General features: G+C 47.4%; 1 protein-coding gene across 1 annotated transcript in view; it reads right to left on the bottom strand.

Annotated features, from left to right (window-relative positions):
• Window positions 1-15385, bottom strand: part of ADCY7 (adenylate cyclase 7) — a 28248-nt gene extending 12863 nt beyond the window's left edge. The window contains 13 exon segments of the mRNA XM_004704894.4: window positions 789-867; window positions 1073-1156; window positions 1684-1718; window positions 2079-2270; window positions 4442-4574; window positions 4734-4892; window positions 6155-6282; window positions 9504-9615; window positions 10695-10843; window positions 11408-11557; window positions 12190-12354; window positions 13381-13584; window positions 14978-15385. Coding sequence (XP_004704951.4) covers window positions 789-867; window positions 1073-1156; window positions 1684-1718; window positions 2079-2270; window positions 4442-4574; window positions 4734-4892; window positions 6155-6282; window positions 9504-9615; window positions 10695-10843; window positions 11408-11557; window positions 12190-12354; window positions 13381-13584; window positions 14978-15166 — 1779 coding nt within the window. The 5' untranslated portion in view covers window positions 15167-15385.
• Between the last annotated feature and the right edge of the window lie 12332 nt (window positions 15386-27717).

The following is a 27717-nucleotide window of genomic DNA, read 5'->3' as shown; positions in this document are numbered from 1 at the left end:
CAACCCCTGTGAAAGGGTTGTTCGACCCCCAAAGGGGTCGTGACCCACAGGTTGAGAACCACTGATCTAAGAGATTGAGATAGGTAGGTTTATTGTGCCAACCTGGCTAATAGGAACATGTGGGATTAATAAGGTTGCAGTTTGATTGTAGGGCAAAGAGATAAATGGCTCAAATGCCCCGCCTGTCTCCCTCTTGCTCTCTGGTGATTGGGCCAGCATGCGGCTGCCTTAGCTACTTCTCTGTCTCAACTCATGAGCTACACTACCTGTGAGACACCCAACCCGTGGAGGTTTCTTCAAGACCTGCTTCACGCTGCTGGTGTATACATCGCTTGAGCTTGGATGTCGGATCCTGTCTTCCTGCTAACTGTTGGTGACCCACCCTGATGTTTGCTGCCTCTGGCTGGACTGCCTGCATTGCTCTAAGGAAGACTCAGCTGTCTGCTTCCTTGACCTTGGACCCAGCAGCCCTCGTGAGTTGAAGGACTTCCAGTATATTAACTGTTCCATGAAAGTGAGTTGAACTGAGCCCTCTGTACTGCTGGGTGGACTAATTAGCTATTATATTCCTTCATGCTGTATATATCTATATATATATAAAATCATAAGTGCCCTCCTGGTTTTGTTTCTCTAGAAAACCCTGTCTAACACAGAGATGGACTGAAATATCCACTTGGCTTCTAGGAGTGTTATTTTGACTGACCCACAACCTGCACTCCTACCCCAACTCAGCCATTGGAGTCTTGTTCCTTGGGGATATGGGGATGAGGCTGCCCCAGGACCCTCACCTCTCGCTCAAAGTCCATCTCCAGGAAAAGGGGCACACAGGTGCTAGTGTAGAAGTCATCTGACTTGGAGCAGCAGGGCCTGAGGACAGCAGAAGTAGGCGTGAGGGGTGGGCCCAGGAGAGTGGTAAGATTGAGCCTCCACCCACCACCCTTCAAATACAGCATCAACAAGGCGAGAAGGAGCTATCTGGGGGCCACAATTGGAGCTGGAGCACACTAGGGTAGGTGCTCGGTATGTCCATAGGAAGGATCCCATTTGGGGGCCCAGTGTCAAAGAGCCTCACCTTGCTGAGCTGAGCCCCTCGATGGTTGACAGCATCTCATCATTGTAGGAGTCATCCTCTGACCGCCCCTTCGGAGATGCACTTCTGGAACCAGACACCCCCACTGAATCCCCTCAGGGCCCCATGTCTACCGCCCAGCAGCAGAGGAGGAGGAGAGAGAACTTACCCATGTGCCGCTCCAGGGACCTGTGGAGGCCACAGGCCCCCCTCACACAGGACAGCTGAGAGATGAGGGAGGGTCCCACTGAGGCCCACAAAAGGAAAGGCTGGTGGCGAGCAAGCCCAGACACATTGGGTGGCCATTCGCTCAGCCGGAAGCAGAAGACAGACCTTGACCCCACCTAGATCCCCTTCACCACCCACAGGGTTCCCATGAAAACCAGCCTCCCTGAGGTTACACACAGGCTGGGTGAACAATAGGAGATCAATCACTGCTCAAGCCCATGCAGAAAAGGTGCAGAGCAGGCAGTTCTGGTTCCTAGAAACACTTTAGCCTCAGCCACAGCAAACTCCACAGAGGTCCCGGTTAGGGCAGCCTGCCTGGTGGCGCTAACCAGCTTAGCCAAGAAGGCGGGCAGAGCTGGGGAAAGCAAAGGGGACAACATACAGACCTTTCTAGAGTCCAGTGGCGCCGCAGGGGAATGGCCTGGAAGGGAGAATCATATGACCCCGACACTCCCCAGACGGCTTGGTCTGAAGCCTATGGGATCGCTGGGTGTATATCCAGGGCCCACTTGAGATTCACAGGGGGGAGTTCCAGGTTTGCCCAAGAGGCAGGGACCCTGAATTCAATCGAGATTCCGTCTAAGGATTGAGGAGGCAAGGACATTACTGGTCATCTGCGGTATTCCGCCAATGCTTGACCTTTTCCTTTGCCCCAGGAGGCAATCTGGGCAGAGACAGACCACTTCAGAAGTGAAGAAAGTGAAGCTCAAAAGGATCCCCTGGGCAGAAGCTCCCCAGGCTCCCCCAAGACCCCACTGCACAGCTCTCGGGCAGGACTCACCCTGGGCCTCCGGACAGGAGGAGCAGGGGCCTCGCTGCTGCTCACACTGTCGCGGTGGTTGAGGTGTGCAAAGGGCCGGGCAGCACCCCACGACTCCAGGTAGCGGGTCACCCGCACCGATGCCCTCATCTTCAAAGCCGCGTCCCCCTTGGGCTTCAGGGGGTGCTGGCTAGCTGAGGGCAGCTGCTGACTCTGTAGGCAGACAGAGATTTGGTGTCTCCTCAGGAAGGGGGCCTTCGCCTCCCAAAACACACGTTCTGGAACGGTCATCGAGCCAACCAGGCAAAATGGACAGTTCTCAGGTCCCCTTGAGAAATGGACGACCCTTCGGGACACGCTGAGCCAAGGCAGCTTCTGCTACATTGTTGGGAGATTGTGCGCAGCATGTGCCTGCCCCAGGTGAGGATACAACGGTCCACGGCCCTTCAGGCCAATCCAAGTTCTGGTTCAACTTGTCCCTGAAAGGCTCCTCCAAACCAAATGCTGGAGGCTGAAAGTAGGGAGGCTGGACGAGAAAAGGTCCTGAAGCCACTAGAGACAAATGGAGGTCATCACATAAGTCAGTAAGGACTACCTATCCCCAAACACTCTGTCTCCTCAGGACGCTGCAAGCACCCTCATAAATAAGCACCCACGACCACAGTGCTCGCTTCTCTCCTCCTTTGGGAATGGAAATGTTTAAAGTCCCTTAGCGGTCTGTCAGTGGAGGTCTGAGGTTGCCATGACGCTGTACCAGTTTGTGCTCTGAAGCTTCCCGACTAAGACGGAAAGAAAGGCCTGGTGATGAAACTCAACCAATGAATGCCTGCTGGATCCTCAGCATCTTTCTCCTCGGCAACTAACAGGGTGGGTACGGTGCGGCACGGAGAAGCATTTGATTCCATGGTCCACGGAGTGAGTCACCCCGAGTTGGGGCCAACTCGAGGGCGGTTAACACCAAGGGTGTTGGCTGGAGGACAGAGGCAAGAGGAAAACCTTTCACTACATGCCTCCGGTGCCTCAGCTATGTGAATGAATAATTCGCTTAAGAATACATACCCTTATTGAGTAAAGGAATGATCAAGGTTGCCAGGCACCCTGTAAAATGCTACCTGAGGCACACTGATGATGTGAACGCCATCACGGTTTCTCCGAAAGCTAAATGTAATTGGGTGTTCTGAAGCCTCATGTACGGAACCTGGGGCCTTGTGGGGAGTGGGTTTAGGGCCATGCTTCCTGCTTGCTTTTGTGGTAGGGTTCTGCTTCATTCATTCCCAAAGGACCTGGGTGCCTGCTCCCTGCCCGCGCTGTTCTGGGTCGGAAGCTGTGGCTGAGGCCTGGTGAGGAAGCACCGGGAGCTCCTGCGGCTTGGAGCCCACACTGATGGCACACCAGGGTGCTGGGACAGAGGAAGGGGGCTCTGGGTGGAGGAGAAGGCATGGGAAAGGCCACGCAGGAGGACAGACCGTGGAGGAGCTGGGAGGGGTAGCGTGGGGTTGACTGCACTGGGCAGAAGAGTGGGGATGGGGGAGTTAATAGCGGTGGAGTCTGGGTGTGGCCGGGTTCCAGGGACTTTCCTGAGTGACAAATTCAGTGTTAGATAAGAGTATTCCCTGGGTGACACCACCATGGAGGCATCCACCGGGAAACAAGCCTGGTGCCAGAAACGTGTGAATGGAAGCCCAGTGAAAAGATCTCAGGCTGCCTCAACGGCAGCCTTGAAATTGCAGTCAGGACAGCCCTGAGGTCCAGACCAGTAGTGAGAGGAGACTGGTAAAATCCTGTCGTTCCTGACATGCCCTGATCTCGCACCAAATATGATTCACCCAAGCGGCTGCCGGATGAGCTGTGCAGGGTAGTGGGAGGGGTGCCTGGGCTGGGCAAACGCCGGAGCCACGTAGCTTATCCCACGGGGCCCTTGGGCAGACTTGGGAACACGCGAAGAGGCTTGAAGGAGGGGAAAAGGCAGCTGATGCCAGGGTCAGAATCCAGGACACTCATAGGAGCCCCCGGCCATTCATTTCTTGACTGCCTGGTTCTCATCCAAAGTGTGTTTTGAAAATGTGATTTGAAAATCTGAGAGAATAGCGAGCACGTGGGGGGAAATCTGCTCCTAGTGACTGCCATGTCTAGAGTGACTATGACAGCCAGGATGGGGGAACACACGGCTGAAATGAGCTCTTTCACTCCTTTCCGGGTGCTGTCCCCCTGCTTCATAGCAAGAGTAGGAAGGCCCTGGCCGTCCAGAGCAAACCCAGGGATGAGGTGCTAGCCCCTGCTCTGGTAGGTGGCTCCCCTGAGCCAGCCACAGAGAGGCAGCCTGCCATCCCTGTTATCTTCCCCCAGATCTCTTCAGCCTTGCCCACCCCCGTACCCCTTCATACCCGAGGGTCAATGACCAGATAGGTCCGGATGTTCATTTCCTTCAGGTAGGCGTCCCTCTGCTGACCATGCCCATCCTCCACCTCGTATGTCTTGTCCAGGTGGTTCAGTGTGGCCTCCGTTATATGCACCCGACTAAGGGATGGGAGAGTCAGACAGAGCCCAGGGGCCTGGGACCTCCTGGGGAGCACTGATGGCAGGGCCCTGGCTGCTCCCCTACTGCAGGTCCACCCCTGCTGTCACCCACCCACCGCAGGTGCCCCTGGCCTCGGCCTCTGCATCAGCGAGTCTCACCCAGGAACTCCAGCCGCCTCCATCCTGTTGGCCAGGGACACGTCATGGGACCACACGTCATACTGCCATTTCCGCAGCCCAATGACCCCGCAGAGCACATTCCCTGAGTGGATGCCCACACGCATGCTGATGTCCACACCTGTGGCCTCCCGCACCTGCCTGGGCAGAGTGAGTCAGTCACCCCATGGCCTGAACTCTGGTTGGGTGGGTGGGGGAATGGTTGGGGCAGAGCACAGTGGTGGTAGAGGGTGCAGCAAAATACAGAAAACTCAACTTCCAGAAGAGAATGTTCTTATGCTGACAGGCTACATCCTACAGAGGAACCAAGTCACCTGACCCTGGGAGTGTGCGCAAGGGACGTGTCACCCAAGTTCAAAGAAAGAATGGCCATTGTCACAGACCACAAACTTTGTATTTGGGCCTCTACTTCACCCTGGATGTTTCCCTGCCTGGCTTTGAAAGGACTGTCAACGTCTACAGAGGGACAAGGCACCACCCTAACCCCTGCAAAGACAACCGCCCTAGGTGGTTTTGACACCCCATCTCTGGAAGTTGAGAGCCTTGTAAACTACTGGCCCCAGGACATTACTCTGCACTGGATCTCAAGCCCCCCCATCAGGGAGCTCCACCAGCCCCTGAGTTGCCCTCCACGCATAAGCAGTACCTGAGTATCTTTAAAGAGTAAGTGAAGGGCAGGGTGCAGCCAGTGCCAGGTGTCCCATCAACAGAGATGCCAGGGTCAAAGCCCGAGAAGGCCTGAAGGGTTTCCGTATAGCCTCTGGAACCCAGAGAGGAGGAGACTGAGACCCAAAGAGGGGTAGGCACCTTCCTGAGGTCACGCAACTGGGACCTAGTCAGGCAAGAACCAGGACGCCTTGGGGTTGTCCTGGCAGCACTCGGCATTCTGGGAAGATGTCAGGACGCAGAGCTGGAGACGCTGATAGGCCCGCCTCCGGACCTAGCCGAAGCACGGGTCAGCGTGTGGGCACAGAGAAACTCCCAGGAATTAGTCTCCGTGGGCAGAAGCCCTGCTTTCTATTCTTAAGGTGTCCTTGCAGCTTGAGGTCTCCCTGCAGCTCCAAAGGCCAGTACCCTGTGTCTAAGACCTTCAGAGAGGAAACAGGAAGCAGTGAAGTTCTCCTGCTGTCTGCCCTGAAGTCTTCCTGCTGATACAAAAACTTGACAGAAATGGAGCTCAGTTGCCCTACCCTAGATAGGACCTGGGAGACTTTTCTGGACCGAAAGCCCTGGCACAGGTGAGTACAGAGAGAAGATGTAAGCATACTGATTGTGGCCCCTCCAGCTTGCTGCCCGAGCCACCATCCTCCTCCGTACAATGGGAGTAAAGCCCACCCCGCCTCCATATGCACCAGGAGGCAGGAGCAACTCACTGTGGAAACAGGTCTGCCCCTAGTACCTACTTAATGGCCTCACACATGTCTAGCCCCATCTTCACACAGTTCCGAGCGTGGGTAGGCAGGGACACAGGCAGGCCCGACACACAGTAGTAGCAGTCACCCAGGATCTTGATCCGCATGCATTCGTTGGCCTGTGGGACCAGGAAAGAGGCTGGGTGAGTGGACAGCCTGGGGGACCTGGGGTCCTTCCCTCCTAGGGTGAGTCAGGCCTTTTCCCAGCCAGGAGCTGCCTCCTGGGATATGAGTCACCAGGAACTTCTGCTGGGCCGAGTAAAAGCACTGGGGACAGGGAAGTCTCAAAAAGAGGAATCCCATCCCTTCAGCCAAGCTTCCAGTGTTCCTAAGGGGAGCCACCTGAATGCTTCTCATGGTGTAGTTGCCTTTGTTTCATTTGTCCATGCAATGTTTGAGTGCCCACTGAATGCCTAGCCTTGGAATACAATAGTCAAGAGACCACAGAGCTCATATGTGGTGGGAGAGTTAGACACTAAACAAACAAACAAAAGTCCAATCAGGATATCAAATGGTGATGAGAACTGCCGAGACAAGCAAAGCCCGGGAAGAGAAAAGAACTCCCTCGGCGGCGAGAAGGCCTCTCGAAGGTGGTGACATTTGATAAAAGGCCCAAAGGGACTGAGGGGATGGAGGCAGAGCATTCCCCACAAAGGCAGCAGCATGTACAAAGGTCCAGAGTGAGTGGGGAGAGAGGGGGACAGGCGTAGTAAATAAGGCGAGAAGCTTGGGCAAAACACCTGGGCAGAGGTGAGACCACAAAGCAGGGGCAGCCGGCGTCAAGGTAACCCAAAAAATGGCTATGTGGCTAAGCACGGAAAATGCACAGAGCTTGCAAGGTGAAAGATGCGTGTAGGGGGACAGGACTTATGAAGGTTGAAATCTCATGGAACAAGGCTAGTATAAAGAAATATGCAGAGAGGGGGGCATAAGGAGAGGGGTGCCCAAGGATCCACTTGGGATGATGCTGTGGTCACAGGGATCCTAGGCAAAAGCCACACAGACAACTGCCTTGGCCCTCCATCCCACTTCCCACTCTCTCAACCAACGCCTATTCCTCCTGCTCTTTGTGGGTCCATCAAAAGTCTTACACCCTGCCTTTTAGAGAGTTCAGCCATGGCAGATCAGCGGAGAGAAGCAGGGGGCTGGCGCACTGCAGAGTCCCGAAAGGCCAGCCAGACTCCTGGAACAAAAGCACCCTTGTTCCCAAGTCTAGCAGCTGCTTCCCCCATGCCCTTCAGGCCAGGGACTCAGCACAGCCCCAGCCTTCCCCAGAGCTCCCTTGCACCTGTTCCCCCCTTTGCACAGGCCCCAGTACCTTTCCTTCACCCTCCTTTAGTGGGTGCCAAGTCTATCTTGCCGGGCCTGTCTGGCAGAACCTGGGTTCTGGGAGGTGGGAAGGATGTGAGGACAAAACTTCCCTACAGAGGCAGAAAGCTGGGCTAGGCTTTGGACAGCTCAGGGCTGGCTCGGGCTCCAGTTGCCTGATCATCACTTAGGCTTGTACAGGACTGCCCTCTGGATTAGTCCCAGTTAGTACCAGCTATCACGAATTGGTGTAGCCGTGGGAGTCTGGCACCAAGGCCATATTTCTCCAGGCCATTCTCCTGAATAGTTGATAGGTCCACTGTGGTGTCTGAAAGTTACAATGGGGGAGTTTATGAAAGGGTAATCCTCTGAGAGAACACGCCGTGGTTCTCATGAGACGTTCCTGATTGTGGATGGAAGAATTGGCCGGGACCATCCCTGCCCAGAGGCTGAACTCTCCATGGAGGGGGCTGCACCTGCCAGGCCTCCCTTTCCCTATCTGGACCCTGGGGCCCCTCCTTCTGAGCATGCAGGGAAGGAGAGGCTTCTGGCAGCAAGAGGTCCAAATGGACAGTGAGGCCCAGGCCCTCTGCCCACCTCTGGCCAAACCACCAGAGGTTCTGATGCGAGGGTTCCTGGCTAGATGGACTGGTGGAGCACCTAGCCACCAACGTCTACGGCAGGACACTTCTCCCAAAGCCCTGGCAAAGGCCCTCACGACCCGGAATCCTGATCCACATTAATTCCATGGACATGCAGTCTTCTTGTTATTCTGGCCAAGGGGGTCTTCATTGCCCTGTGATGAGAAGCCTACCCCTGGCTGTCAGAGCCCCTCTGACACCGAGGAGGCCACCTTCTGGTTTGAGAAGCTCTGATCATCAGAAAAGCTCTCCCTAGAGTGGGACCAGTACTTTCTTCCCATCAAGTGCCAGACCCTTGGTTTTTCACCCAAAGGCGATTCTGGAAAACGTTAATGGGTGTAGGGAATGGGCACTGATGTTCAAGTTTCCCACGTGATTCAAATACGCAACCAAGGTAAAGGGCCACTCCTTAGATCCATGCTTCAGTCTCTTCCTGAAGCCTCTCTGGACCACTTCGCACCAAGCTAGGTGTTCCCCAGGTGATCTTGGCTTACTGCACCCCTCTTCAAAGCACCTGTCCTGTCGACCCGGAGCAATTCCAGGGCTGGCCCAGCACTCACCAGGTTTCAAGACACTTGGTGAATGAATGAATGAGTATTCCTCCCACCCACCGCTCATGTTTGTACCGACATATGCCTCGGGCTGGGTGCTGCTCATAAAGATAAAATTCAGTGAATGAGACCGCGGCAGAGCCCTGTCTCGTTTCCAAATTCCTCCTCGGTCAGCTACACACTAGAGCCCCTCCCTGTCCAGTGCCCTTCTCCTGGTGGGTGCTTGTCTTGCTCCTCCTCACCTCCTCCCTCAAATCTTTGAGCATCTGGCTTTGGCCACTCTGTCCCCTCTTAGTCTGCGTCCCATACTGAGTCATGGCCACTCAGTGTATGAAGCTTTTGCACACACTGTTTGCTCACTAGCCTGTACATTGTTCCTTTTCTTCTGGATCTTCTACCTTTCTTTCAGGCTTTCCCAAGCTTTAATGTGCACATCATCCACCTAGTGCAGCCCGGCATTCTAAGATCTGGGAGGCCGATGCTGCAGCTTTATGCAGAGAGGATGAGTCATACCCCTCCAGGTAGCCTTCCTAAGCTTCCTCTGAGCCCCCATAGGACCCATGTATTCCTCCCCACAGTTGTCACATCCTGGGGGAGGGTTCTGACTGCTTGACCCACTTCTCCCTTCTCCTGTAGCTCAGGCTGGCACACAGTAGGCACTGGGGATCAATTGTTGACTGAAACTAAGATCCATCCAAGGCTTGTCTGTCCTGATCCCAGTGCCATGCTGGGCACAGCCCATCCACCGTGGATGCAGTGGGGGGGTGCAATGATTGGCAGAGGAAAGGGTGGGGTTACATAGCAGCCACACGGGGCAGAAGGACTGGCAGGCATGCTCACCTTGGCAATCTGGTCAAATTTACCGAAGAGTTCATTGAGCACCATCACTAGCTCTTTGGGGGAGCAATCACTGGCCAGTCTCGTGAAGCCCACGATGTCTGCATAGAGGATGCTAGGGGCAGGGGGCATTGGAAGGTTAAAGTCAGATCCCTGGCAGATAGGACAACACAAGCAAGTGGACAACCTTGGGGCCCTGAGCATCTGCCGGCCCTGAGCTAAAGACTCCCTCGCCCACCATGGCCCCAACTGTCCCTGTCTATCGCCAGTTTCTATAGAGCTGGGAGCATAAACATATGCCTATGCTCCTTCATGTCTACCTCAAGCTGTTCTACTTTGGATTGCCTCGTATGTATGCGAGAGTTGGACCAAAACTCCAAACTCGCTGCCCGCCGTCAACGCTCTCCTGACTCATAGCAACACTATAGGACAGGATAGTAATGTCCCTTTGGGTTTCCAAGACTGTAAATCTTCCTGGGAGCAGGCGGCCTTATCTTTCTCCCAAGGAGCAACTGGTGGGTTTGAACCACTGACCTTGCTTTCGGTTAGCAGCCCGTGTAACACCCACTGTAACACCAAGGCTCCTTTGACAGTTGGACAGTTAATATGAAAAATTGAATAATGATCAACTCTTTGATTTATGCTGTTGTTATATATATTAATATGTAATATTAATATTACAATATTCGTTTTCATGGAAAATTTGAATTAAAAGATGAGTTTTAAACAATTGTTTAAGTCTCCTATATACCATAGAGTGGCAGAAAAATCAAAAATCTGTCTTGGAGGAAGTACAGCCAGAATGTCCCTTAGAAATGAGGATGGCAAAACTTCATCTCTTACACTTTGAGCATGTATGGCATCGCGAGGGGCCGGTGCCTGGAGAAGCGCAATGCTTAGTGGAGGGGCAGTGAAAAAGAAGGCCCCTCAAGGAGATGCAGTGACATAGCGGCTGCTACGATAGGCTGCAACATAGCTCCCACTGTGAGGATGGGAGGGACTGGGCCCGTGCTTCATTCTGTAGTGCACAGAACCTGATTTAAGAGCAATCGAACAACTCTCTGTGGAGCATCGCTGGATGGTGCAAACATTTCACGGGTCCAGCTACTAACTGAAAAGTTGTGGGCTTAGCTTTTAGACTCCAGAGCAGGGAGGCCACCTGCAAGGGTTGGGTGACCTCGACCCACTACCCACCTGACATTCTGGTGCCGCTTGACATAGAGGCTGTGGAAGTTGTTGTCCGGCATGTAGCGTCGGTCCCTGTGTTCCTTGAGCCGCTCGATGATGGCTAGCTTCATGCCCATGGAGATGTGGGCTGGCAGCACTGAGAGCAGCAGGTTCTCCTGGGCACGGGGCAAGCCAGTAGGAAGAGGAGGGTGGCATCAGGGCTTGGTGTGGCCTCTATTCTCTCTGCCCATAATGGCTCCATCTTGCTGACTTAGGTCCTGTCACCATCTCCCCCAACCCCACAATCGCCCCAGTACCCTGGAGTGAGACCCTCTGGGTATCTCGCCAGTCTCCCCAGGGACATGGCTGTTCCGAAAGATCTGAGGGTCCAACAGAGAAAATGAAAGATGGAGGTGAGGTGGCAGTATGGGGAATGTTCAGGGATTAGAGGGAGGAGCTGAGGGGAATAGAGAGTGTAAGGATTGTATGAGGTGGCAGAAAAATGGGAGGCAGAGATGGAGTGGGGTCATGAGAGAAGAGGTAGAGTATTTGGGGAAGTATCAGGGTAGGGCATATGAAGATATGTGGAGAGTGGTGGAGAGGTTGCGGCAGAGAGGCAGGCTTTGGAAAGGATAAGATCAGGAAATAAGGAATTAGAACATGGGATTCTGGAATCAAATCAGGGTGAAGGGTGGGGACAAGCCCACAGCAGGCAGTGGCTCTAGTGGGGAGAGGCCCACCTGCTGACGCTTCTCAATGCGCAGCTTGCTTCGGATCTGGATGCACTTCACAGTGTAGGTGAAGTGGTCTCGGGAGGCGTCCTGCATCTGATACTTGTGGAAGGCCCCCGTGAAATTGCCGCACAGGAGGATAATGGCATTACTTAGTAGCTGGGGGTGGGCAGAGTGGGGGTTAGCATTCACCCTAGTCATATCCTCATTCTACTCAGACCCAGGCCAGCTATGTGCCCCCCCCCCAACTCCCTCCCCACTTTGAGCCTCAACCCACTCAGGCTGAGCCTCTGCATCCTCCAGGCCAAAGACAGGGAGGCAGAGGCAGCATCACCTCAGGGAGCCCAGAGACTAAATGAGCACCAAGGGAGCTCTTGGCGAGTCCAGCATTCCACGGCCAACAGAGTGGACTCATCTTCAGCTAAGGCAAAGCAAAGGAGTCGCCGCCATGGATTAATAACAGGCTCACCTCACTCAACACAAACTGACAGGATGCTGTGCCCAGAGAGAACCCCAAATCTGCCAGTAGCGGGGAAACCTCGAGGACAATACCTGACAGCAGTGGGCACATGGCCTGGGAAGGGAGATCGGGGTCAGGACTCAGGGGAGCCCTTGGCCAGCAAAGAAGAAAGCAGGCAGCTGCTTAAGTGGCAAATATAGGGAACCTGGGTGTGTAACTGCCTTCAAATTCTGCTTTGAGGCATTGGGGTCCAATTAATCCCAGGGGGCCTGGGTTGCCCTTAACCCCAAACCACATCTCCTGCCCCACAGGTCCCCATCCTGCCTCTCACCTTTAACTCCACGGAGTCACCAGGCACACTGGAGGCCTCCATCATCAGGACTCCAAACACGAGGAGGTGGGAGGTGGTGGAGACAATTCCCACGGCGATGGCCCCCCACATATTGAAGGGCAACAATGTGTACACCACGAAGATGATGAACAAGAAGAAGGGTACCTGGGAATATGCCACCATTAGGCTCAAGTCATCAGTCACCTTGCAGGGATGTGCCTAGCCAAGTTGCCCAAGCCCTGGGACAAAGCCCCAAGGCTGAACTGAGAGCAGTGTGCTGTGCTGCATTTGCCCAGGGCAGCTAACTCAGCCCTTAGCTCCTCCCAGTGAGACATAGCCAGGGCCCGCCATGGACATGCAATGGAACAAGAGAAAGTCAAACTGGGCTCTGGGTCCTACCCACCCAGCATTAGCCATTGTTTCCTAGGCTCTGGTTTGGTTCTGTGGCCAAGCCTGAGTGTCCTTAGGTGCAAGATTCCACATCCCCATGTGGCAGGACAGTAGTTACAGAAACGTCCTTAGGTGCAGGCATCCATCTGCTGCATATCCATTCTGGGAGTATGGATCAATGAGACTCCTATCTGCCCTGCACTTTCCCTCTCACCTTTGAACTCTCAATCTATGTGCTTAACTGGAGCCTGACCCCATGCCAGCAAAGGTGTGGGATCAGATGGTCCAGGGACAGTGAGCAGAGTGGACCATCCCTCGCCAACCGTGTCCACGAGTCTCAAGGTAGGGTCTGTTGCTGATTGGGTTATAGACACAAAAAAGAGTGGCTACGCTGGTAGATGGGTAGCCTGGGACTGCTAGTTGACATTCCCACTCCAAGTGGGGACAGTCTATGCAGGAACAAGAACCAGAGGACAGCAAGGCCAAGAGATGGGACTAGAGAGATCAGATCTGCATCCAGTTGGCGCCCCAGGACTAGGCCCTCAACTCTTCCCAGTACGTGTGAAAATTTGTACCTTTTAGTCTCTTCAAGTTAAAGCTTCTGTCATTTCTAACCAAATAGGATAGGAGTTCTTCTACTCTGTCTTATAGTTGCTATGAGTAGGAATCAACTTGATAGCAATGGGTTTGGCTTGAGAGGGTCCACCTGGAACCCCTACATTCTACCTGCCTCCACTAGCCAAGCCCCATCCTAAGTGTCAAACCACATGATGAGGAGTGGGCAGGGAGCCATCCCATTACCTGGTTCCACGCACAGGCCGTCTTCATCCGGGAATCGAACAGCAGCACATAGCCCAGTGTCATGAGGCAAGCCCAGATAAGCAAGGCCAAGGTCCTGAGCCGCCGTCGTATGAGGCAGTCAAAATATACCAGCAGGTACAGGGCAACAAACATGAGAAGCATCAGGAATGCTGTCCCAAGGACGGCCTTGTTTCTGGAGGGTTCCTGGATGGGGAAGACAGACACATAAACGCTACAGCTTTCCCAGAGGAAACACCCCCGGAGAGCAGCCCTGGCCAACACCACTGCAGGCACTGTCCACATGCATAACGTTTTCCTCTGCCAGGTTATTCCTGACCTCGGAGCCTTGGATGACAGGTGTGGCAATGCAACAGGAGCGCAGGGAAGGGCTAGTCCATGGGCAGAGAAGCCCTGGGAAGCTTTCTTGAGGACAAGCAGGATGAGGTGGGGGGCATTATTCCTAACTCTCAAAGAATAAACTGAGGTTTGTGGGGGAATGATTTGAAAGGCATCTCCGAGGGAGGAGCTTGAGGAAAGGTGCACAGGTGTGACCGGTGGGGAGTGCAGGAAAGAACGATGTGCTCCTGGGGCAGCACCCCGCAGGTGTTGGTTGCTGAGATTTCTGTTTCCCCAAGTAGCTCCTTGAGGGCAGAGGCATCTTGGAAGAAATGCTGGCAATCTATTTCTGAAAAAAGATCAGTCATTGGAAACCCTCTGACATGCATGAGACTATCCGGAGTCAGAGTCCTCGTGATGGCAACTCCTACTTGGGATCTGCAGGGGGTACAAGCAGTCAATGCACTCCGTTACGGACCGAAAAGTTGGAGGTTCAATAGAGCCAGGGTGTCTCAGCAGAAATCCTAGCTTTCTAATGAGAAAACAAAAACAAAAAAACCCCTCCTCCTTCAAAACCCCCATGGAGTACAGTTCTACTCTGACAATCACGGGGAATCAACTTAATGAAAACTAGTGTAAATACAGTTACTCTACTGACTAATTTACAAATAGCACTTCTGTTGAAACAGCATACACTCTCCCATGCTTTCTTCTAGAACTGTTTTCTGACAGCCACTAGGCACATGTCACGATTTCACATTAAACTTATACCAATCAAAAGTTTAAAATGTTTCCATTCAGCTAGTCACATCATACCATCTCAAGTGCTCAGTAGCCACAATAGCTATAGTGGCTGAGTATGACAAGTCTAAGCCAGAGATGACAAGGGAACTGGCTCTCTGGATAGTTATGTGGAGGAGGAGTGCTGGGATCCATTAATCGTGTCTGCCAGGTGCACGGTGTGGAAGCAGGTAGGCACGAGCCATCCCTGACCTAGGTCTTCAATAAAATCTATCATTGTGGGGGGAAGTACAGGTATTCAGCCAAAGTAATGTAACATCTAAATCTACCTCGGACTTTTTTAAAAAAGAGGAAAATCTTGTCTTCCACCAGTCTAAATAGCCTCCATAGTACTTTTCAGATGAGGAATCTGAGGTTTAGAGAAGGTAGGTACGCTCCCAAAATCTTTTCAGAACAAAGTGTCAGAGTTGAGATGGAGGTCCTAGCATCCTCTGTCTACGCAGACACCATTATTCCTCACCTCAATGATAAAGGTGATGGCGACGAGAGCAGCGCAGGCCAGGATAGCCACAAACAGGACCATGAGCAGCAGCGGCCCCTGCAGGTTGGTGAGGCTGTACTTCTCATAGAGTGCATTTTGGTCTGGGCTCTCTTCGCCCTCACTGAGGAAGTAGCACCCCTTGGTTGGCATCCTCCACCCTTTGCACATTCACACCAGTCCACTCAGGAACATCTGTCTACTGATACTGTCCCCTGCAGGTCTGTGCTTGGGGCCTCCTCAGGCCTGGCAGGTGGGGCTGGGGAGCAGCCTCCAGCGCCTGCTACGCCATGAGCTCCATGGTGCCTGCACACGCCAGCTGCCAGGCCGTCTCAGTGCATTCCTGGTATCTTGCTCTGTATCCAGGCCAGACTGCTCAGACATGTAGAGTTCTCAGTTCTGCAGAGACACAAGACAGACCTAGGATTATACCTCAATACACTGAACCACGAAGGGTGACTTCAGGGAAGGGAAGAGCAGGGTCACTGGGACCAATTTATCAATTTTTTTTTTTAAACATTTTATTAGGGGCTCATACAACTGTTATCCCAATCCATACACACATCAATTGTGTAAAGCGTATTTGTACATCATTTCTCAAAACATTTTCTCTCCATTTAAACCCCCGACATTAGGTCCTCATTTTTCCCCTCCCTCCCCGCTCCCCTCTCCCACATGAGCCCTTGATAGTTTATAAATGGGTATTTTGTCATATCTTGCCCTGTCCAACTTCTCCCTTCACCCACTTTTCGGTTGTCTGTCCCCCAGGGAGGAGGTCACACACAGTTCCATGTAATCGGTTCCCTCTTTCCTACCCATTCTCCCTTTACCCTCCCTGTTTTGCCACTCACACCACTGGTCCTATAGGGCTCATCCATCCTGGATTCCCTGTATTTTCAGTTCCTATCTGTACCAGTGTACCTCCTCTGGTCTAGCCAGTCTTGCAAGATAGAATTCGAGTCATGGTAGTGGGAGCGGGGAGGAAACCTTTATGAACTAGAGGAAGGTTGTATTTCTCATCATTGTTCCAATTTATCAATTTAATCCTAACCCCACTTGTGTTATTGTTCTTAATTGCTATCAAATCAGCCTCAGATGCATGGTGATTCCCAGCACAATGGAATGAAACGCTGCCCGGTCATGTTCCATCCCGTGATCCATTGTGGATGGAACTATTGTGATCCAGAGGGATTTTATTGGCTGGTTTTGGAAACATCACCAGGACTTTCTTCCTAGTCCATCTTAGTCTTGAAGCTCTGCTGAATGAAACCTGTTTAGTATCTTAGCAATAGCCACTCCTCCACTGACAGGTTCCTGCGATATAAGCCCACTATCAGACCTGTATATTTTTTTATTCACCAGCCCCTGCAATCCCATGAGCCAGCAGAAGTCTCCAGTCGGCCTCCTGACATACAGTGTGTGAGGTCTCTCAGGAGTGTGTCAATATGTCCCCCAACTAGATGCTGTTGGCGGAAGTGATTGCTATGGAAACACCCATGCAGTGGAGTCTGCTTCCATAGTAAACACTCTATAGCACAGGCCTTCGAAACCAACAACAGTCCCTAACTCCTCTGGAGGCAACTCATACTCTTTGGTCCCCTTCTTATCAGGACTGAAGATTGCTGAATGAGGCTATTGTGTACTAGGAAGCCAGCAGATTACCTTTTGTAGGAACTTCAGTCATAGGCAACATACCACCGGGCAGACTCTGATTGTAATAAAACAGACCGCCATGGGAGTCCGTTTAAAATATGACTGACTGCTCCTCCTCCAACCAGTAGCTATTAGTGGATGAACTGATACAAATTCCTGCAGAAAATGCCTCACACTGGAGTCAGAAAGTGGCTCACTGAAGTGGAGACTGCTCCCAAAACTACCATAGGGACACTGGCTTTCTGAAGGTCCTTCTGGGGAGTGCCCGTCCCGCCTCCACCTGAAATGGAGCAGAAGCTTCCCTTCAAGGTCAGCTCAGTCTCCACAGGGCAGAGAAAGAAACCTCCGGTAAAACTAGAGGCCAACACCCAGCCTCAGAGGGAACCTGCTGGGTGTGGATTTGCTGACTAAAAACGTGACTGCAGAAATGAGAAGGGAAACAAGTAATATCTAGAGAAAGGTACTTTGTCCCCTGTTGGATAGGATGATTAGTACACCATGTGTCACCTGAGTGGGGATGCCCACTAGTGGACAGGATGGCCACACCATAGCCACTGGTGTGTGAAAGAGATTGAAAGTTGGAAAATAAGATCTGAAACTTTTGGATGTCAATTAAACCTGGGAGAGAGGAGGAGTTATCACAACATAGAGACCGCAATAAAACAGTAAGTAAAGACTTACACCTCTACCCACCTCTTGCAGAATTTGGGTAAAAACACCAAATTCTGAGGAACACTGAGAAAATTCACACCCTCAAAAGTTCTAATGCCTTGCTTGACAAAAAAAAAAAATCACAAAACATACAAATGACAGAGAAACTCTGGCCCATCTAAATGAACATGACAAAGGGAGTGAAAGTGCATCTGGAGATGACCAAATGATGGAGGTGTGCGGGAGAACAGAATACATTAGACATAATTGAAAGCATAAGGAAAAAGAACAAAAAGGATATGGAAAACAATGTAAGAACAAAATTACTATCAATAAAAGAGATACCAAAACTTAAAAGGACAAAACTAAAATGAAAAAAACACAACAGAGGGACTTAATAGACTTAATCAAAGAATAGAAAGAATCAGCGAGTTAGAGGATAAAATCATTACAATTACAGATGCTGAAAAGCAACAGGAATGAAATCGCAAGAAGGTTGGGCAAAGTTTAATGAAACTATGACAGCAAGAGATCTAATGCACACATCACGGGATTCCAGGAGGAGCCGAAATAGAGATAGGGACAGAAAAATATTTAAAGGAATGACAGAAAAATTTCCACATCTAACAAAAGATAAAGGCTCTAAAAATCTAAGGAGCTTAAAGAACCTCAACCAGGATAAACCCAAAGAGATCTATACCAAGATAAACCATAGCTAAAAAACAAAACCAAGCAAAAGACACCCCTCCAAACTCCCTGCATAAAGGCAATTCCAGCTCATAGCCATCCTATGGGACAGGGTAGCACTGCCCCGGTGGGATTCTGAGACTTTCAGGTAGAAAAGAAAGCCTAGTCTTTCTCTGGCAGAGTAGCTAGTGGTTTCCAATTGCTGACCTTGTGGCTAACAGCCCAACCCTATACCACCAGGGATCTCAAAAATTAAAAATAGAGAGTCTTGAAAGCAGAGAGGAAAAGGCAAGCAGTCACATACAAAGGATCCCTAATGTTCTGATTTTCCTTCAGGAACATTGGAAGCCAGAAGGAAATGGGATAGTAAATTTGAAATGCTGAAAGGAGGGGTGGGGGTGGGGGTACTGTCACTCAAGAACACTATGCTCAACAAAACTATCCTTCATAAAATGAGGATGAAATGACAACATTCCCAAACAGATTGAAGCTGAGAAAATACATGCTTTCCAGGCTGCCCTGCAAAACACAACAGCAGCTCTGTAGATGGAAGGAAAAAGACACTAGTAATTCAAAGTTAGACATAAAAAGAAAGCTCCCCAACAAGAGAACAAGTTTAAGGGCTTATAATATCTATTGAAATAGTTAAAGTTTATTGTGCCAAGCTGGCCAATAAACACATGTGGGGTTAATTGAAGGGCAGAGAGATAAATGGCTCAGTGAGCCTCGCCTTTCTAGTTCTCGGGTCTCTTGCTTTTTGATGGTCAGACCAGGGTGCAGCTGCCTTAGTCAGATTTCCGCTTCAACTGGCAAGGCTCACTTCCTGCAAGACATCCCCGAGGAGAAGTCACATGGACCTACCCTGATGCAGCCCTGGGTGCTGGAGCAGCCACGTGCAGACCCCTGCCAGCGCTGAGATGCTTACACGTTCACTGATTTGGCTTTCCTCCTGCAGTCGGCATCATAGTGTGTGTTTTATGAGATGGAGGAGGGCTTTGTGGATTGGTGTTGGACATTTGGGCTAATGTTGGACTTGTGGGCTTGGGCAGCACTGGGTTGGGATTTTAAAAAAAATATTAATAACCTCCTATCACGTGGGACTTGAGTGGGATGTTTTCTTAATGTGCACTTATATAAAACTCTCCCTTATACATATGAGTTTCTGTGGATCTTTTTCTCTAATGTACCTAGACTAACACATCTATAATTGATCATTCTGTCTTGTCCTTCATGTTTCTAAAATAACAAATATATAAAAGGAAAAGTTAAATATATTACAAAGAAATGTAATGTATTACATTAGCTAGTGGTAACAAGAATAAAAGGGGAAGGAGAGGAATGGTATACAGATTTTTTGTAAGCTGTTGAAGTTGATACCAACTTAACCAAGAATATTAAAAATACAAGCTCTTAAATGCAATCGCCATGGCAGCTACTAAGAAAGTACATTAAGAAAAACAATGTCAAAGGAACAAGATGTAAACATTTTGTTACATATAAATTCACATAAGTCTTTATTCATTATAGGTGGCTATAATAAATAAATCTTCACTTGTTGCATACATTGTAGCAAAAAAAGAGAAAGAAAAACATACACAAAGGGAAAGGAGAAAGGAACCAAAAAGGCTCACTAAAATAAACCAACAAAGCAACAACAACAAAGCAGGCTTCACACACACCAAATCTGACACATGTAATGACAGTGACTAAATGAGCAAACCGCACCCATCCAAAGGCAGCGAAAGACAGAATGGGCAAAACACAAAAACACGATCAAACTGTATGCTGTTTACACGAGACAAGCCTTAAACCCAAAGACACAAAGGTGGCAAGTGAAAAGATAGGAAAAAATATTCCCTGAAATAATAACCAACAGAGAACCGGGATGGAAATTTTAAAGTAAGCTTTAAGACAAAATCTGTCAGAAGACATGAAGATGGAGCAAAATGATCAATCAATGAATCAAGAATATTTAACAACAAACATACATACATCCAACATCAGAGCATCTAACTGTATAAAGAGAACACTGATAGAACTGAAAGAACAAACAGGACTGAATAACAGCTGGAGACTTGAATATGCGAGTTTCCGTTTGGACAGAATACATAGAGTAGATCAAGAAACAGGGGATCTGAATGATGCTGTAAACAAATTACTTAACAGATACATACAGGAAAGACCTTCCAAAAACAACACAGTATACGTGATGCTCCAGTGTACCTGGGTCATTTCCCAGGACACATCACATTTTAGGTTACAAAGTCCATCTTGAACATTTGAAAACATGCAAAATATTTTCTCTGATCACAATGCAGTGAGGCTAGGCATCAATGGGGGGGTAATCTGGAAAATATATAAACATATGGGAATGAAACAACACTAAATATCAATGGGTCAAGAAAGAAATCAATGTAGAAGCTTGACTGAATGAACTGAGCCCTATCTCAAAACTACCTGCATCCTTGGATTTAGGTTTGAAATACTCTGATAGGAATAGAAGCAAAGGATGGCCACCCCAAGACTGGGAAATGGTGATCATTGGACCTTGGGTGAGACCCCTGGCTTAGTGAGTATCCACTGACAGGGGACTCAGAATCACCATGTATTTAGTACTTCAATGCTTACCTTGCCTTAATATTACAAGTTTTAATCTGATAGACAAGGATCTGCACTTGTAAGAAATTATACAGAAAATATTCCCCTGGCACCAACCCCCATGCTCATTGTAAACAGAGCCCAAACAATTACGAAATCAATCTGTACAAAGATCATGGATTGGACTATATGCACATAAACTTCTCATATAAATAATATCTTAAATTCTTTGTCATTCAATAAATTATTGATGTTACCAATGCAATGACCTTAAACCCCAGGGGGATGATTAAAAATGTTTTTCTTTTTTGTTTCTTTGTTTTTCTGCCTTTTGTTTGTTTTTGTCCTTGTTGGTTTTCATTTTTTGTTTTTGTCATATGACCCCGCCAAATTAAACCCATGGACAAACAGATGGATTCTGGGCTCCCACTTAATTCTAGCCCAGATCCAAGAACAGTTAGTTCTTATAATATAGCTCTGCTTGATACTCGTCTTCATGAAGAGATCACTGAAGATAAGAGTGCTACAGCAACATGTGGTGAAGAAAGCAGATGGTGCCCGGCTATCAATTGGAAAGTGTCTGATGTCTTAAACAGTTGTATTCAAACAAGCAGCCTTCTAAGTGAGCCATCAAATAAGTCCACATCAATGAAGCACACAAACCTGTGTGATCCAAAGATGACAATTACAAAATCCAAATATAATGATGGCAAAAGTATCGAGCCTAAATTGTGAACACCCAATTTGTAGAAGGCTTTTGAGGATGGTGGGAGCCCAAAATCCATCTGCTGAGTATCTAGTCAGATTAAGCCTCTGGCAGATCCCCTCTGGCCACAGGCAAGAGACCCGAACAGCTTTACTATCAGACAGAGATTATTGTAAACTTGATTGTGGTAGATCAAACCATAGTATAATATGATCCTTGTTCAGTTGTCCTCCCCTCTTGACCCAACTAAATTTGCTCTAGGCGCAAATATTTCTCACTTGTTCCATGACAGAAATTTCTTCTCTGGCTTTTTAAATATTGATGGTGGTCTTTTATTTCTTGCTCTTTATTTTTACTATTATTTTCCTCTTGCTGTTATGCCTTTGTTTTTATTTTTTGTTGTGTTTCCCAGTTTATGAAGCATAAAAGGAGTGGATGCAAAGATAATAACTGATACAATGGTTTATCAGGGACATGGGGGTGCGATTGGGGGAGGGAGAGGGGATTTGGGGGGTCAGTAATGAATGCAGTAGGGGAGAGAGAGAGCATTAGAACTGATTGTGATGATTTTTAAAAAGCGATTTAACTATGGACGGGTATATATTAATACTACTAGAATAGAGCCAGAGGCACTTTTATTGATCATTTGCTTTCTTATTGAGTGACATTAGTAAAAAGTAGCCCTATTTCATGTACTCTATCGCTATTGTTAGAAAATCAGTCTTAATTTTTGGTCAAACCACAATAACAGGAAACAAAACAAGTCCAATAAAACCTGGGGAGAGGAAAAGATTGACACGTTTTTAGCTAGACTGACAAAGAAACTACACAATTAATTAAATTTTAAAGTGAAAGGTAACATTGCAACTGACCCAATAAAAGTAAAGATAATTATGACAGAATTAGATAACCTAGATAAAATGGCCAAATTCCTAGACACATACAATTTATGCAAACTGATTCAAGAGGAAAGAGAAAATCTCATGAGAGTCACAGCAAGTGAAGAAATTTAATCAGTGATAAAATTCTTCCAAGATTGGCCCAGACCAGTTAGCTTCACTGGGGAATTACTGGGGAATTCTACCAAATATTTAGAGACAACACCAAAACTGTTTAAACTCTTCCAAAAAGATAGATAAAGAGTAGTCTTTAATTCAATCTATGAAGCAAAAATAACTAATATTCAAATCAGATGAAACCACCACAAAAAAATTAAATTTCAAGCCAGTATTTCTTATAAATATAGCTACAAAGCCTCAACCAAATAGTAGCGAGCAGAATTCAACAGTATATTAAAAGAAGCATACACCATTAATATGTGACAATTATTCCAGGTGTACAGGGATGCTTCAATATTAGAAAATCAATCAGTGGACCAGACACACCAGTAGAACAAAGGAAAGAACCACACAACCATCTCTTTGGATGTAGAAAAAAAAGCACTTGATAAAATCCAACACTTTTTCTTGATGAAAATTCTATATTTCTCAATATCTTTTTGGACCATATGTGAAAAAATTAACAACCAACATTATATTTAATGAAGAAATACTGAGAGATTTCCCCCTTTAAATTGAGAACAAAACAAAGGTGCCACTCTCATATATTCTGTTCAATATTTTCTTAGACATCCTAGCCAGAACAATTAGACAAGAAAAAGAGAAAAGGTATTGGAAAAGAAGAAGTTAGACTATCTCTACTTAAGTGTGGTATATCCTATGTATAGAATATCCCAAAGAGTCCACAAGAAAACTTTTAGCAGTGGTTCTCAACCTTCCTAATGCTATGACCCTTTCAGACAGTTCCTCATGTGTGGTGACCCCAACCATCAAATTATTTTCGTTGCTACTTCATAATTATAATTTTGCTACTGTTATGAATCATAACATAAATATCTGATATGCCAGATGCATTTTCATTGTTATAAATTGAACATAATGAAAGCATAGTGATTAATCACAAAACAGTATGTAATTATATATTGTGAAATATTTATTTCTAACTACAAATAAATGAAATTTTGTCTTGAAACATGGTGTAGCATGAGTAACAGTCTTAATATAACAACAGTAAGCTGCATTGCTACATTTTGCGACACTATGCATAAAAAGCCAACAGCGGTGCAAAGGTTAAGATAGCTTCTTCCTCACCAGATCAGCATATCTGCATGTGGGCAGATCCGATCCGACTGGAGACAGATAGAGGAGCGGTGTCTCGGTTCCTAAGACCATGGGAAATATGTGTTTTCCAATGGTCTTAGGCGACCCCTGTGAAAGGGCCATTCAACCCTGAGAGGGGTCATGGACCCACAGGTTGAGAACCACTGTAATAGAGGAATTTAGCAGTGTGGAGGGAAAAACAAAAATTGTCGGGTTCCTAAACACTAGCAATGAAAAATCCCAAAGGGAAATTAGGGACCAATTCCATTTACAATAGCATCTAAGAGAATAAAATATATAGGAATAAATTTAACCAGAGGTGTGAAGGATTTATGCAATGAAAACTATAAAACACTGCTAAAAGCGATTTAAAAAGACAAATAAATGGAAAGATGTTGCACATTCACAGACTGGAAGGCTTCCTATTGTTATTATATCAATACTACCAGAAGCCATCTATGAATTCAACGCAATCTCAATAAAAACTTCAACAGTCTTCTTTAGAGAAATAAAAATAATAAGTCTCAACATGATATGGAAAGGCAATGCTGAAAGAAAAGAATGAAGTAGGAGGACTCACGTTTCCTAATTTTAAAACATACATGTATGTGTTGGACAGCTAACCACTAGACTAGTGGTTCAAAGATGCCAGCTGTCCCTCTGGAGAGAGATGGGGCTATCTGCCCCCGCCCAGAGCGGTACAGCCTGGGGAATCTACATAGGATTGCTGTGAGTCAAATTGGCTCCATGGCAGTGGGTTTGATTTATACCACGATAGTAATCAAAACATGCTGGTACTGGGTACAGCAACAAACACGCAAGCCATTGGAAAAGACTGAGAGTCCAGAAATAAACCCACACATCCTACAACCAACTGATTTTTCTCCCTCAGATTCTGACAATCTTTTATTACACAAAAATAAGCAACCCTAGGCACTGAATCTTGTACCACCCAAACAAGCCTGTCGTACGCATGTTTCCCCAGCAAGGTGATCATCGAGCGACTACCTCTGAGTTAGTGCGCCCCGTGGAGTTGCCTGGGAAGGTTCTTTCTGGTCACAGTGAATTTTTTCGTAAAAGCCATTTTGTTTGAAAATCGTTTTTTGTGATGGCTGATTTAAGAGAACAGTGTGTGGCTATGAAATTTTTTTCCTGCTCCAAAAAAATGCTGCAGAAACTGTTGTGATGTTGAACAGTTTACAAGGATAGCACTATGCGAAAAAACTCAAGTGTACAAGTGGTTTTCTCATTTCCCAAAAGGTGTAATATCGATTAAGGCCAAACCTCGTTCTGGAAGTCTGTCAACTTCCCAAATGTAAGAAAATGTCAACTCATCATGCATTTGGAGTTTGTTCCACCAGGTCAGATTGTTAATCAAGCTTTCTATTAGAGTTTCTGAAAAGATCGTGTAACAGTGTGCGACAAAAAGGCCTGATTTACAGCAGACGGGGAACTGGTTTTGCCACCACAACAATAAACATGCTCACACAGTCATTTCAGTGTGCCAGTTTTGGACGAAACACAGCATGGCTCTTTTGCTTTCCGCACCTTATCCACCTGGTCTCACTCTGCGGGACTCCTTTTTGTTTCCATGAATGCAGAGGGACATGAAAAGACAGCAATTTGACAATGTAGAAGAGGTGAAGAAAAAACCGAGGGAGGGCTGTCGGCCATCCAAACAGATGAGTTTGAAAAATGTTTCCAAGAATGGAATCTCAGATTTTTTTTTTTTTTGGAATCACAGATTTGACAAATATGTTAAGTGTAATGGAAAGTGCTTTGAAGGTGATAAGGTTGTTTTGTTAAAAAAAAAAATCAATACATAGCTTTGGGAGGGAAAAAAATCAGTTTCTTTTGGGTTCCCCCTTGTATGTCTTAATCAACTCTAAAACTTTCTGAAATGAAAAATGCCTACCCACATATGTAAGGTTCTTAATGAACAGAAAAGTTAAGTCCAAAATTTCATATGCATAATTGATCACTGTATAACTGGCAATCTCAAAGCTGGATATTAAATTTTCTCCAACAAATTTTGGGGTTGGGGGACAAGGAGGAGTGTTAATCCCAGTAAGTATAACACTTCGTTTTGGCTTTACATGTGAAAAGAACTTTGGAGGGGAAATGGCTGCTACTGCCCTCAGATTTGTTCTTATATTAGAGTTCACTGCTTTGGCACTCAGTCCATCTTGTGGATGGTCTTCCTCTTCGGTCTGACATTTTACTTAACACCAAGCTTGGTGGCCTTCTCCAGAGGCTGGTCCCTCCTGATGACATGTACAAAGCACATGAGCCAACGTTTTGGCATCCTTGCATCGAAAGAACATTCTGGTTGTACTTCTTGCAATATAAATTTGTTCATTCTTCAGGCAGTATATGCTAAATTCAATATTCTTCACCAGCACCATAATGCAAAGGCATCAATTTGTCCATGGTCTTCCTTGTTCATTGTTCAGTTTTCCTATGTATACACGGCAATTGAAGACACCGTGGCTTGAGTCACATGCACCTTAATACTCAGAGACACTTCAAAGCGGTCTTTTGTAGAAGTTTCACCCAACGTAAGACATCATTTATTTCTTAACTGTTGCTTCCATAAACGTTGATGTGAGTCCAATAAAATGAAATCCTTAATAATATCAATCTTTTCTCCATTTATCATGATGTTGCTTATTGGTCTAGTTTCAAGATTTTCTGATTTATGTTAAAGTTGTCTTTGATCTATATCAGCAATTGCTTCAAGTCCTTTTGATTTTCCACAAGAAAGGTTGTATCATCTGCATGTCACATGTTGTTAATGAGCCCTCTTCAATCTTTATATTTTCTTCATATTGTCCATGTTCTCAGATTGTTTGCTTAGCATACAGTTTGAATAAGTATGGTGGAAGAATGCAGCCTTGACACACCTTTCCTAATTTTAAACCCTGCAGTATCCCCTGGTTCTGGTCAAATGACTGACTCGTAATCTACCCAAAACACAAACACACATCTAACTCTTAGAAGAACAAGCAGAGATGATGCTCTCTGGTCAAGTTTTCAACAGTGGATGACCTAGTACAAGTGTAGCAAACAGCATGAGGGCCTTATCTGACCACTTCTGGCTTCCCTGTTGCCATGAGGCAGGGGTCACACAAGCTTCTATGATTCTTCTTTCTTTATTCTGCCACTAACAGCCCCTCCCATGCTACTCTACATACATGCTGGGTTCAATAATTTGTTGTAATGACCAAACAACTCAAAGACAATGCTCACAATGAGGGGGCTTCCTAAGGAAGTCACTAGGCTAAGACAAATCAAGATCAGCAAACAGTAAGGGTAGTTATTGGTCTCCTCAGCCAACAGCCATGTCTCTCATCAGTTTAGTCTGAGCCAGGTGGTCCCTTGGCTTTAGTCTTCATGGGCAGGGGATCCAGCCCACCTGTCCCTCTGTGCTACAGTTTCATATCTCAGGCTAGATAAGGAGAAGGTCCCTCACAGTCTCGGCACTGCTCCTCTGAGGGCGTCTCCAGGCCACAGTGTGTTATTGGTCTCGTCTCGGCAGCCTCCACCACGTCAGTTGAAATCTTAAACACACTCTTCCACGGTCCTTGGTGTTTCTCTCTTCCCTTCGAAGATGGCGCATCCTCATAGACAGGGTGGTGGTAGCAAAACTGACCAACCTTCTCTATGTGTCTTACACATCCCCTGTTTACATTGTCCTGCCCAGTCATTTAGTGGCAGTTGCACAGACTTGGGTATACGAGTAAAAGTCCCTTAACAGTTGTAGCCAGCCTATCCTTGTATAATATCTTTTCCTTAACAGTGTTTTATAACATTGGCTAAATTAATGACACTAAATAGCACAAACTTAAGCTCCAGGGGGATGATTGATAAAGTCTCTACCATAAATTGATAATGATGTCTCTAAAGTAAACCAAATCTATATATAAATCTATAAATGGATTTGGGGGGTTGTACAGAATTCTGGCCTCCATCTAAGAACCATTAGTTCCTATAACATGGCCCTGTTTGATGCCTGCTCTCCTAGAGAGATCACTGAAGATATGCATGCTATAGTGAAGTGTGGTGAAGAAAGCAGATGGTGCTCAGCTATCAGAAAGCATAGGCTCTGGCATCCTAAAGGCTTATCTTAAAACAAGCAGCCATCTGAGTGGGCATCACTATGTCCACATGGCAGAAGCACACCAGCCTGTGGGATCCAAGAATTTTAAGTAATACAATCCAAATCTGAAGGAGGGAATTATATCAGAGCTCATATTGTGAACACCCAG

The sequence above is a fragment of the Echinops telfairi genome, unplaced genomic scaffold, assembly GCF_000313985.2.
Source record: "Echinops telfairi isolate 266 unplaced genomic scaffold, ASM31398v2 ScPeMD7_2291;HRSCAF=2852, whole genome shotgun sequence".
Classification (NCBI taxonomy): Eukaryota; Metazoa; Chordata; class Mammalia; order Afrosoricida; family Tenrecidae; genus Echinops; species Echinops telfairi.
This window is presented reverse-complemented; position numbering and strand designations above follow the sequence as displayed.